Source organism: Vipera ursinii, assembly GCF_947247035.1.
Source record: "Vipera ursinii genome assembly, chromosome: 3".
NCBI classification, from domain to species: domain Eukaryota; kingdom Metazoa; phylum Chordata; class Lepidosauria; order Squamata; family Viperidae; genus Vipera; species Vipera ursinii.
Genome location: NC_139516.1, coordinates 78741571 through 78755511, shown reverse-complemented (window position 1 = coordinate 78755511; position 13941 = coordinate 78741571). Strand labels below are relative to the sequence as shown.

General features: G+C 39.3%; 1 protein-coding gene across 1 annotated transcript in view; it reads right to left on the bottom strand.

Moving 5' to 3' along the window:
- Positions 1–2545: 2545 nt before the first annotated feature.
- The window catches only part of SAMD13 (sterile alpha motif domain containing 13), a 33286-nt gene continuing 21890 nt past the window's right edge, over positions 2546–13941 (bottom strand). The window contains exon 4 of the mRNA XM_083357624.1: positions 2546–2823. Coding sequence (XP_083213750.1) covers positions 2680–2823 — 144 coding nt within the window. The 3' untranslated portion in view covers positions 2546–2679. The remainder of the gene's footprint in view (positions 2824–13941) is intronic.

The window sequence follows — 13941 nt, the reverse complement described above, 5'->3', positions numbered from 1 at the left end:
AAACATCATGCAGACAATAAAGGCAAGATTCTCTTTAAAAAATACATGAGCTAAACATCTTTATTTCCATAATGATTGTCACACAGATTATCTTTCTTTTTCCACATTCTGCTTATCTTCTTTTCCTTTCTCTTTTCAACTCTTCCCCTCACCCCTAGTTCCCATGAACTTTTTATTTTCTTTTTTTACAAGGAATTCTCCAGTTTATCCTTGTGCTTCAATAATGTGCAAGTGATCTGCCACTTCATGGCAAACGTCACTGGGCATGCTAAGACTGAACATTTTCCACACATTCTTGCTTTGTGGCATTCACACAGATAATTTTCACTCCCCACAGTTGACAATGGAGCAAGCAGACTGCTCTCTACCGCCAAAGTTGCTTTTCTTAGCTATTACACAGATATAAATTAGACTGAATTCAACAGAATTTAGACTGAGTTCAGTTAGCAGTTTTCCTTTGTATCTTTATAACATGATGGAACTTGCAACATACTCCTCCATTGAGTCTTTAAATTTTATTTAAAGCAGAGTTTGTTGTGTCATCTCTAAGCTTTGGTGAGGATCTGTGCCTGACATGCTGAAGAAACTTACTCATTTTTTTATCCTAAGCTGCTGGAATAGTCCATCAAGCCAGCAGTTAAAAATAAAAAGTAATTCAGGGCTAATATTGCACTTAAGCAGTACATTCAATTAATGTATAAGAATCATGTTTAACCTATAATTTCTTATAGCATTTCTTATGATATATCTCAAGCCTTTATCTTTGAAAAGTGGCACACAGAGCCAGAGGCTAATGTTGCCCTTTTTAAAATTTGCTGAAGTAAAGATAAAAGGCTGAGGTAATTACAATTGGTGTCACAAATTGCTATTCCCCAGTACTGTAAGACAATTTCAGCAGGAAAAAAACTCGAAGGGGTTAGACAGGAAGTTTTTGCATTCTCCCAAGGTGACATAATTCTAGACGGTGTATTTTTATTGATTTAGAAATGATCTCCGCCTTGTAGGAAGAAAAGATCAAAAGCCAGCTAACACGAAATGCAATTAGGAATGCATAGGTCTAAAATTTAGCAAAACATGTGAATGTACCATGCTGTTATTCAAACGCCTACAACTTGCAAAGTTATATAGCCATGTCAGTAAGACAAACTGCTTACTTTTGGAACTGGTTCTGTACATTATTGGTCGTATCACTGTGTTCTAGTCAAGCCCTGATATGTTCAGGTAGCTCAAAAAGCAAGACTGTTTCTCACAGTAAATTTAAGCAGGATCAGAATAAATCTAAACAACTTTTGATGGATGGCAAGGAGCAGATTATTAATCTTCCTGGTTATAAAAAACCAAAAAAGGTGGAATAACTATGAAATGAAGTCAATGAAAGAGCCAGTCCTGGAGATTTTTTTTTATAATTTCTCCCTTTTCTTAAAGTTGTTTACTTTTCTAGATTTCCCAAAGTAAAGAATCCTCCTAAGTGGAAATAAATAAATTCCTGCATATGTTTTTAAAAGAACAGAAGTAATATCAGTTCTGCTGAGTCAATTGCTGACTTGAAAGACACTCAGTGAAAGGCAAGACTCTGACAAGAAAAAGTCAAAAAACAAACTGAATCAGAACATAGGTAATATCTTTGTTGATGCAAAATATATGCAATTAAAATCAAGAACTGGTTGAAACAAATTGAAACTACAAGTCTTCCCTTAGCAGGGTTTCACAGTTGTAAGATAGCATTCTTTAGCTTTCCAGAAATAGATATTTGGCTCATGAATCAAATTACATATCAATATAATTTTTACCACACCACAAACTGCAGTGTGTAAAAATATGCAGGGATTTACATTTTTTACACAAGTGTAACAAAACTTTTAGCAAATAAGTTATAAATTAGAACAAGAATTTTGTCTCACAAAACAATACATTCTCTAAAATTTCCTTCACAGAACACCCTTTCAAGTTCAACAACAACAAAAAAACTTACAAAAAAAGTTTACCACCTCTAGATGCAACTTGTATCCTTCCCAAAAGGTTCAAGGATATAGGCTGCGCAACTTTAAAACATTAGTCTATGAACAAACATTAGTAAGATAAAAAATAGGTGCTCCCTCTGGAAAAAAAGTTATTTTGGCAAATTCAAAATTTGCTGCTAATGTCATGAAAAGAATTATGACTTTTGCAGAACCTCTAGAAGTGTCTCTTGCTCATGTAATACTTTTCCTGTTTCTTTTCCAAATTAAGAACAATTTTTATGAAATAAAAGGGATCTGTGCAAAGATATAACTGCGCTTTAGTGGGCCTTGTGCAACAACAGAGGTGTCATTCTCCTGTTTTAAGCAATAGTTTTAAAAAAAATCAAGTGTATCCATTTTAAATACTTCTGCTTTCAGTTACCTTTTTTGTGACTCCATAGAGCTATTAAAAAGCATACTGATTCGATATTTTGCCAGAATAATGAGAATTTCTACACCCTACCAGTTCATTTATTAAACAGCATATTGCTAAAGTTATCCAATAGGATATGTATAAATATAAATATATATTTATTTCAGTGCCATTTGGTTTAATTTCATTATGCACACATACAGGTTTGTTGTTGTTGTTGTTTAATAAAGTTCCAGTGCCAAAAACCAATGCTGCTTGTTTATTTTGAAGAGCAGGAGGAAAACACGGTCCCAGTTTGAAAATCCACTATAGTGAACTGTTCTTCAGATGCTGTGTCTGTAGAGGCTTTACATGATATTCATAGATCTTCAGTGCAGGCCCCAATTTTAAAGAAAGTCCAGTGAGTACATCGTTCCTTGTCATCAACAGTAAAGATTTCCCATCAATTTCCTAAAGCAAAAATGAATAAATGCTTAAAACAATCTAGAAATGGGATAAAGATTCAAAAAGGCTCTTACTGTTTGTTTTTAAAGGTACCTAGAATGTGGGGCATTTTTTAAAGGTTTATCAGTAGTTCCTATTTTTAATCAAAAGAATGTAATTGTTTGATTCTGCTAATGCTGTTTTCCCTTCAATGATGGCTGAGGAGAATTTGAGGCATTTAGCAACCATCCTGACTTCTTGTCCCAGAAATACTGAATCAGGTTCATTGGTCTAACTCAATTTCATTGAGGGCCGCATCAGCACTGCGGTTGCCCTCAAGGAGCTGGGTGGGTGGGGCCAGGGTGGGCGTGGCTAGAGTGCGTATGGCCTACTGGGTGGGCATGGCCAGCTCTACATCGTTCGCATCAAGGGTGCCTATGGGGGCCTGGGCAGGAGTGGGACAGATCTGAGGGTCTCTGGCAGAAGGAGGGTCTCTGGGCCAGGGCCAAGGCAATGGGGGCCATTCCCTCACTGTTTCCAGGATGGCTTCGCGGGCCACATGGAACCACTTCGCGGGCCGGATCCGGCCCCCGGGCCTTGTGTTTGACATGTCTGGTCTAACTAACCCACCATTTTCAACACCAACTAGCAGCCACCTTGCAATTGTACAAACCTTGCAGGATCCAATCAGGATTGGTCACTGGGACCAGAGATTTTGTCTTCCGAGCTTCCAGACTCGTTCTGGAGCCCAGGATTGCAAGTTAGAAATCTTATTAAAACTCTAAAAATTGAAACTGGAGACCTTATGTACACAAAGGGTGTCCCTTGCCATCAAGCTATGGCCTCTCTCTGGACCCACACTTTCACGACTTGAGAATGCACACACTGTGTATTCCCTGCTTTTACTGCTATATAAAACAAGACTTGCACCATAACCAGAGCTTTTTTCCTCATAGAACGCTCAGAACGGAGTTCCGGCACCTTTTTTGGATGGAACCTTGTAGGGTAGGCAAAGCAGGTTGTATGACATGTGTGAGTTCCGGCACCTTTTCCTTTTACAAAAAAAGCACTGACAATAACTATAATGGCTGGGAAATTTAGGACACGGCAAAATCTTCTTTCTACAAGCTCAAGTCACTTCTTCACGCCAATTAATTCCAACAAGTGTACTTGTTGGAACAGGCACCCAAACACTTTTCGTTTGGACAGAGAAATGACGGAGACTGGAAGCTTCGTCTGCTTGCAAATGGGGTGCTTTGAAATGGAGTGATTCGCTCCATTTCAAAGCGCCCCATTTTCAAGTAGACGAAGCTTCCAGTCTCCGTCATTTCTCTATCTGGGTGAAAAGTGCGTCTGCCCTGGGAAGCCCTGTAAGTCGTTGCACAGTCCTTGACATATGACCACAACTGAGCCCAAAATTGGAAGCCCTGTAAGTCGTTGCACAGTCCTTGACATATGACCACAACTGAGCCCAAAATGTATGTTGCCAAGCGAGACAGTGAAGTGAGTTTTGCCCCATTTTACGACCTTTCTTGCCACAGTTGTTAACTGAAACAGTGCAGTTGTTAAATTAGTAATATGGTTATTCAGTGAATCTGGCTTTCCCACTGAGTTGGCTTGTATTAAGGTTACAGAAGCTGATCTCATGACCTTGGGACACTGCAACCGTCCTAAATATGACCTGAATGCAAATTCCTGAGTCAGCATAGCTGACTAAGGAATTCTGGGAGTTGAAGTCCATGAGTCATAAAAGAGCCGAGGTTGCCTACCCCTGTCCTAGATCCATTAGGGCAGGTTCTTTCTTTGGTTGTTAACTGACTGTAGGTTCCTGCCTCTCCTCTGATGATTTCCTAGGAACCATCTCCTCTCCTTTTCCCTCAAGGTTAGCCGTGTGTTCCATTACAAATCCTTACCAAACTCCCAGCATGTGGGCTCTCAGCAGATTCCTGCTTCTTTCAGCACTTATTTGGGATGAGTGACTATGAACCTCTGCAAACCTGTAGTCACATAATCATTTCAGAAAGTTCCAAAGAGCAGGAACAAGTAGTCTATGAAGAAAATAGGATGCAACTCTGAGGTGTCGCATCTTTCCTATTAATATAATGAAATGGAGTCATGTTATATGTGTTACATATGTGTGTCAATCCGCATTTAACGACCACAATTGGGGCTATCTCAACAGTCATTAAGTGAAAAAAATCGCATGACTGTGACTTTCTTTTACTTCACAGTACTGGAAGGTTACAACCCCAAACAACTGAGGGAATCCAAATAGTAGGGAGGGTTTCTGGAACTTGCTGCATGAGGAAGCTGGGTAAAGGGCAACACTTCCAACCCTTTTCTCCCACTGTCCACTCTTTGAAATGCTGGGATAAATAGCAGTAAGACAATTAATGTTTGTACTTACATTTATTGGAGAGAAAGGGATTAAAAGAGACTAAGCTGGTACATAATGGGCAATATGCACAGAAAGGAATGCGCTAACACCGACTGTTTGCCTAGTATGCTTGCCATGAGCTGCTTAGGTGGTGAAAGCAAGCCTTTTAATGTGAAAATAATTAAGGTCTTGTCCATTTGAGGAAGCAGATGTAAGCCAACAGGAAGATTCTAATCAAAGTAATTAACGTGACAGAGCTGAGCTTTTTAATTTGTGGTTTGCACTTTTTAGGGACATACTATGCTGCAGAGAAAAGCTGCTCAGGAAGAGATAGGTTGTTTAAGCAATCTTTCGTTCTGTTTGTGTCATGTCTGCAAGAGTGACATGTGGAATTACTAATGAGTAGTTTCTTTTTTCTTTTTCACTACAGACATAATCTTGCCAAACCAAAGTAACTATCTGAATAACTATATACTCTGGGAACTACTAGGGAGGAGCCATTTTAACCCTCTTCCTGGCGACCAAATTTTCTAACCTCCACTGCCTTTTTGTCCTCTGGGAAGCAACTCCTCCCTCTCCTGGGAATCCAGACCACATTCCACCACATTGGTGTAGGAGAAGATCAGAAAAAAAAAGGGTCAGGCACAGGATGTGTACTTACTGACTGTAATAGCAAACAGATGACATAGAGAGAAATGTTGCAAAGCACGTAAGTGTGGACATTGGTTGCAAAGTTACTGCATGATTAAACAAGGATTATTTGCACTCAGGTCAAATATGGATCTATACTGTTTCTAAATTAATGATATGACATCCAATTTGTATTGACTCTTACGGTAGCAGCCAGGAAGATAAACCTTTATCAGGATAATCTGTTCCAACGTGGCCTTTCAGAACTCCCAATGCCGTTCTAATTGAGTTTATCTACCTGGCTGCTGGTGGTTGTCTTCTTTTCCCTTCTACCTCTCCCACCATTAGGAATTTGTTAAGGAAACTGTGCTTTCACACAATGTGTCCAGTCCTAGTACCTGTGTTTTAACTTAGAACTCTGGATTAATTTGCTCTTGGATTCATGATTTTGGCTACTCACAATATTCTCAGTAGAAGATTAATCAATTTCACATATTCTACTCTTGTTTGCCTTCTAATCTTTTCCCTGCCTTTGGAATGCTCACTACAGTGCTGGGATAATTAACAAGAAATAAATTAATGTTTGTATTTACTTTCATTGAACAGGAAGGAATTATAAGAGAGTAAGCAGGCACAGAATGAGGAAAACAACAAGCTGTTTGTGCGGCATGCTCAGGGCTGTCAGCACCAATAAATTGCTGGATGTGTACTGCCCACTGTGTACCTACTCTCTTGTAATCCCTTATTCTCCAATTTCTCTACGCTGCAAGGTGAGAAAGAGAAAAATGATAGGTCAGGCACAGGACAATGCATACTGACTGGCAATCACATGATTGAGGGATGTTGCAAAGGTTGTAAATGTAGGCATTAGTTATAAAGTTATTTCTTCAGCATTGTCATAACTTCAAATAGTCACTGAACAAAGCAAGTAAGGACTACCTGTACCATAATATTTTGTTGTTTTGTGGTGATTGTCTGAGTTTCTGCAGCCAAATATGACAGCCCTAATTCATGGTGATTCCATTTTAAAGTCATCCTGAATGAATGACTTGAGAAATTTTGGATCTAGAATTCCTAGAATTTCTACTCACGTATGTGGTTAGCAATTCCAACATTTAGGAATGATCAGATTTCAAAGGACTTTTGTAGCTTATCAGATTCAACAGGCACGGGTCTTAACAAGGATAATAAAATCTGACTAATTAGAAAAAGAAAGTAACACCAAAACATTTTCAACCAAATCTTAAACTTTTTGCTATAAGCTCAGCAACCAAAATGTTATTAATACATATTGTAGAATATTTCCAATTAACTTTATTGGCAGCATGTACTAGGTTATGACAAAATCATGCATGTGAAAGATAATATTAACAAACCAAACCTACATTTACTATTTTCAAAAATTAATTAATTACATTTAAATGGCCACCCATTTCACAAGAAGCGACTCTGGGAAGTGTAAAACAGTCAATAAAATAACGTATAAATAAACATGCCAATTAAGAGACCTGTGTTTTATATCCTCGGATCTTTCAGATTGCTGAACAAATAGAATGCATTTTTTAAAGTTGCCAAGTCATAAACAAGTAAATTAATTATGTAACTAATATAATTATGTAAATTATATAAAGAGCAATTGAAAACCCATATATTCATTTGTAATGAGTTTAGGTTAGGGTTCTTAAAACTCCTGCAGAAGATTTTCAAGCAAAGGATAAAGTTTTGTCCGCAACACTTTTTGTTGGGTATAATTACAGATGCTACGGTTGTGGACACTAAATTGATGTTGAATCTAATTACAGCAGCAAGACTTCTAATAGGTCAATATTGGAAGAAGGAGGAACTGCCGACCATAGAAGAATGGACTTTAAAGGTTTCTGACCTGGCAGAGATGGCAAAGATCTCGGCTTATTTGAAAGATCATTCGCAAGAACGTTATATTATGGAGTGGAAAAAATGGATTGAATATATCCAGAACAAATATGGGACTAAAAAGTTTCATTTAGCATTTGAATAAGTTTTCCTTTCTATTTTCTTTTCTTTTTTCTTTTCTTTTCTATATGAAATGTTAGTATTGTTTGTAGTTGTCTTATTTGAGCTAGAGAGTGATAGATTTAAGAATTTATTGTTGGTAGCATATGGATGCTTATGATTGTTCTTTGTTTTTATACCCTGTACTTAGCTCTGGGAAGTCAGGGGGGGGTAGGGGGGAAGGGGTAGGGAGGGATAGGTAGGGGAGGGGGAGGGGGGATTGTTAAAGATAAAATGTATTTTAAAACTTTTCAATAAAAAAAAGTGCTCCAGCAAAGATCTACTTTTTCAAACAGATGTCACTAAAAATGCCACATTATGAATATTAAACACTTCTGACACCTCCAGTATAATAGTGATTTAAAACATTTGAATATGTAAGCAAGAGCATATATTTACAACTTGTTTCTAACAAGTTCATACAATAAACTAAATCTAACAAAATGATTAAAGGTTTTGCAAATATAGGCAATAAGCTAAATATGGAAGATATGCATGAACATTTTGCCCACACAAAATGTGTTCTCTGGTTACTTTCTTCATGGCACAAACAATAGAAAGCTCCTAATCAACCAGTTTCCTGTTTTTTTTTTCTAAATTAGGAATCTATGCCTACAGTTTCAGAGAACCCCAGGATATTAAACCAGTTTGAAACTCGTTTAGAATGCAAGTTTGTTCCAGAGCTGGTAAGATATTTCTTGGTCTGAATGAAATGGGAAACAATATTTAATTCTTATCTGGAGGCCCTCTTGTATGTTTTATATTACAAAGGGTGGAGCAAAAGCATATATGCAGTAAAAGGGATAATTTAGATATACTGAGTTATAATACAGATGCCATAGTTGGGTCATTTAAGGAAAAACATTCAGGAACATATCTTACTTCAGATAAGTTATATCCAAACTCTGATACAGTGTCACAACCATGGAAGCAATAGTCTGTTCTATACTACACTGGTCAGATCACATCTGGAATACTCTGTCCAGTTCCAATCACCATAACACAAAAGAGAGGCTGAGCAACTGGAAAGAGTGCAGAGAAAAGCAACGAAGATGGTAAGGAGTTTGGCAGCTAAATCCTATAAAAAGAAGTAAAAGGAACTTGGTCTGTTTAACTTAAAAGAAAAGGCTAAGGGAAGTCAGGAAAGAAGTCTTCCAATTATGAAGGGATGTTACAGGGAAGGAGTAGATTTACTTTCCCTAACACTTGAACATGACAAGAACCAGTGGGTGGAGCCTTTATAGTGAGATCCAAAGACGAACTAAGGAGGAATTTCTTGACTGTAAGAACTATTAAACAAAGGAACAGCCTGCCTCCTGAATTTATAGATGCCCCATCACTGAATGATTTCAAGGAAAAATCAGGCAGCTCTTGGTCCAGTAAGGTATGAGGATTCCTGCCCACTGCAGGAGCTTTGACTGGGATCTTCCAAGATCCCTTCCTGCCCTATGATTTCATGATATACTTTATCTTGTAGATGACATCTACCGTTAGATGGCATCTACCATTTTCTGTGTGCTAAGATTAGGAAAAGACTCATACTATAGTTCTTTTTACATCAATCCTCCATTATTCTAATGAAATGGATTTCATATATTCACAAAGTTGGAAGATAATGCCCCTGGTTCCTATATCTCATATCATTTGCACCAACTGATTTTGTTCCTATAAGAAACAACAACCCCTTTAGGGGCATGCTACAAATGCAACAGCCTTGGTTGTTAGAACTGAGCAAGATGTCTATCCACGAGTAATATGCAATGGAAAAATAGAGAGTGTTCTGTGGACTAATCTGCATTTAGTTGCCAGGCTGATGTCCTTGCTTACCATAATTAATGCTTGTCATTGCTGGGCGACTCAAGGTGATTCAATGCTTTGTTTCTGGACCACATTCACCATTTGATCAATCTCCTATCTTAGGAAAGAGAATTCTTGCATACATTTAATCTCTTTGCCAATAATTGTTATTTGGACATGCCCATTCCTCTCAGTGGTCATGAGGTGGACCTTTTTGAGGTTCAGAAGGAGACCAAATTTCTTGCTTTCTTTTTAAATCCTTTTGATCGGAGGCTTTAAGCCTTATTTGTTTTCCTATTTGACTTCAGAGCTGTTTTTCAGATTATTGTTGAGGTTCCTCTAGTCTTTACTCTGATTTCTGCTTCATTAAATTCAGCTTCCTTCTGATCATTTCTGCATATGGGCTGAATAAAAAAGGTGACAGAATGCAACCTAGCCACACTCTTTTTTTTTTAAAATCTTGAACTAACTAGTGTTTCCATATGGTGTTCACACAGTAGCTTCTGATTTATGTATAACGACTGCACCAGCCTGACCAGATATGTTGGCACAACCAGGTCTTCAACGGATCTTCACAGCTTGTCTTGGTTAACCTAATCAAAGGCTTCTTGTACTCAATAAAGCAAATGTAGATGTTCTTTTAATATTAATATTTTAATGGTAGATTTGCAATATGATCACAAGTGTCATGACCCCTTCTAAAACCAGCTTAATCGTGGTAATTCCCTTTCAATGACTAGTGTCAACCATTATTGTATGATCTTAAGCAGAATTGTACTAGCATGAGGGATGAGAGCAATTGTGCGTCATTTTGGGAATGGCCCTTTCTGGCAATGGAACGAACACTTATCCTTTCTAATTCTGTAATCATGTGTTCATTTTCTATATTTTTTTTGACCCAAGGCTGTGATGGTTGTGGGCGATGCAAGCCTCAGTAAATCTGTGGGAATGGTATCAACACCTGGGACTTTAGTCATTGTCCGCACAACTTCTTCCTGAAGAATCACTGGTTCTATTTCGTTCCCCTTTCCTCATCATCCTGAGGAGGCTGTGCCTCTTTGTTACTGTATTTCAGCTTTTTTGTACGTTCTTGCTATCTGTTCTTGACACCTTGTTGGCCAGACAGTTCTTTCCTTTGTTTGTTTTTGATGATGCTTTTATGAGCATTAAATGGTGTTTGCATCTTTTTGATTTGCACTGTTCTGTACCAGCCTACTACCGGCCCTGCAGATAAGGCAGGGACAACCCCTTTTACAAGAAGGCAAGAGGCTGGAACTAAGCCTGCCAAATTTATGAACACAAAAGCAAACAGAGCAAAAACAAGACATGAACCATGAAACAGGAACTATTCAAGCGGTTGCCTTCAGCGAACCAGCCCTCCCACGCATTCCCCTTTTAAACAGTTCAGGGCGTGGCTTGTCTCTGCCTCCTTCCGAGGTGCCCCACTGCCTTCCTCTGTTTACTCCTGATTGACTGCCTCCTGCGTTGGGCATCCTTGAACAGGGACAGCTGTGGGTCATCTTCATCCACGCTGTCAGGCTCACACAGCTGGGTCTGCGCCGTAACCAGGTGGGAGGGGCCTGGCTGAGGGCTCTCATCAGCAAGCTCTCCAACACCCTCAGCAACCTCTCCAACACCCCCCTCCTCCTCCTCTGAATCGTCCGACCCAACTGCCGAACCCACAGGCTGACCCTGAATCACAACATGCACAAATGGAATCCTTGTATGGCTCCTCGTGCAGTCCTTTCTTACATGTTACTTAGTTTGGTAATGAAACATCTGCAAGAAAACCTTCAGCATCAAAGACCCCCACATCCCTTCTTACTGTTTGTGATGCTGATCCCACTAAACTTCCATTGTCTTACCTTGCCGCTCTTTGGAAATTCGTATTCAATCTCCTTGCTTCCTCCCGTTTGCCTGATGCTTTGGTGGATTTTCTTTGCTCAGCTCTTCTGAGAGGCATTTGTGTTTTTTCTCTAGCTTCTTGTATGATATGTATTCAAACTGTTTCAATGATGGTCAGTTGAATTTCCTGTCAGGGTTCATCTTGCATCTTCTCAGATGATGTTCAGCAGTTCAAACTTATTTTTTACTTGGGTTGCACAGGGATTTTGGTGATGTCCAAACTCTTTGCCTGTATGTTCCTTTTCGATGTTTCATAATTTCACTCTGATCTAAGCCACCAACAATTCATGAACTAAACTGCAACTGGTACCCAGATGTGTTCTTGACAGCAAGAACTGAACTGGACCTTTGATGGATGCACAGAATGTAGTTGATCGGGTTATGGTGCAGTTTATTTGGCAATCTCCAAATGTAAAAGCAACGCCTGTGCCGTTTGAACCAGGCATTCATGATTCAAAATCAATTTTTGTGGCAAAAATTGAACCAAATTATCACCTGTATCACTCCTCTCCCAAATCCAAAGCTGCCAGTGATGCCTGTTTCTGCTTGGCTCCCAATGTTTGCACTGAGAGCATCCAGTGTGTAAATGATGTCTTTTGGGGGCACTTGCTTTAACATGTTTTCTGTGCTGCCATACAAGCTCTGTTTCAAGTTCCATTGCATCAGTTGCTAGGGCATAACCTGGACAATTGTGATGTAAATGGCATAGATTTGGATGGCCATAATATGATAATTAATCATCAAGAAGCTTTCTACTGCTTAGGCAAGTTTTTTGCTTGTGATTCCTCAGAATGGAAATACCTGTTGTTTATCCAGCACAGCTCAATGATGCCAGAGAGGTTGATTTTCAACCTGGTCATCAGGGATTAAAACTAATTAGTTTGAAAAACAGTAATTAGAAATATTTCTTTTTATTACTGTTAATGCTTTATTGTGAATAAATATTGTGAATAAAAACATTAGCAATAATAAAAGGAAACCCAATCTCAAAATGGAGAGGCTATTACAATACACCAGTCATTCTGGCTTGGTGGAAAGTTTTCTCAGTTACCTAAATGCTAGAAGGAAGGGTTGTTTCGCATCAGAAGGAATGGTATTCCAGAGCAAAATGGCAACTGAAAAGGCATGCTTAATGTGGTCCCTGGAAGTGGCAATCTCTTATTAAGGGACACACAGTGGCTTTGACCATTGTGTTTATAACCCTGGGTGCAGTTGGCCTGCAATTTGGGGGTGATTCTGGACCTAAAGCCCCTCCTGAGGTTATAGCTCTAACTCAGACCTCTGTGGCTTTGACCAACTGGATCTTATCAGGTGAACAGAAGTTATTGGTCCAGAAGCACCCCCAAATTGCAGGCCAACTGCAGCCAGGGTTATAAACCATATTCAGAATTAACAATGCAATTTCACTGAAATCAGCAGTCCTTCAAACTCACAGCCATTCTGTATGCTAGGACTGAGTTCCACCCTGTTCCTCCAGCCACCATCCTTTCCAATTTACAACCAATACCTCACCACCTAACCATTCTGCGGATCACTAGGTCAATAGAAGTACCCCTTTCTACAGGAAGTCCACAGCTCACATGGTAATTGGGATCAGGAACTCTGTTGCTAAATGGTCACAGTGGGATGTCACGTGACTCTGCTCACTTACAGTGGCAGTTCTGGCAGTTCTGTTGCAATTGTTAAATGAATCTTGTGTGGCCATTAAGCATGACATCATAACTGCACACAAATTGCCACTTGCGATCCTTTTGCCAGCTTTCCCGCTTACTTTGCTTCTCAGAAGTCAGCAGTGAACGTTACAAATGGTGATCATGTGACCGTGGGATGCAGCCACTGCTGTAATTGTGCAACATGAATGAAATGTAATCATGTGACCGCAGGAATTCTGCAATGGCCACAGCTTTGAGGACTGGTCATTAATCTTCTTGTTCAGCACCATTGTAACTCCAGTCACTGAGTTAGTTGACAACCAAGAGCTACCTGTACTACTTATTCTCCTGTCTGTTCCCACTCTCACCAAGGTCTAAATGGGAAGAGTTCGATTCATTCCCTCTACCTTATCATACCCTTCCCTCTTCCAGTTTTTTTATTCATCTTTTCTTGTCCTATATCATCAGCCCATTTTTCTAGCCTTCCGAACACAGCGTAATTTCTCTAGTAAAGTTATCCTCATGACATAGCCCTTGCTGAAACCCACAGCTAGTTGTTTTCCAGGCATAGATTAGTACTTCAGAAAGCAGGAACGTGAGTCTCTCCAATCCTGGGCTCTTCACGGCAATTAAAACAATGGTGTATGCTTTGGCAGATACAGTCAGGCACAGCTATATTGGGGCTTGGTCAACAAACGCCTGACTCTCAATGTTTGCTGCTGATAAATCTTCTGCTATGCCCAATTCTGCATA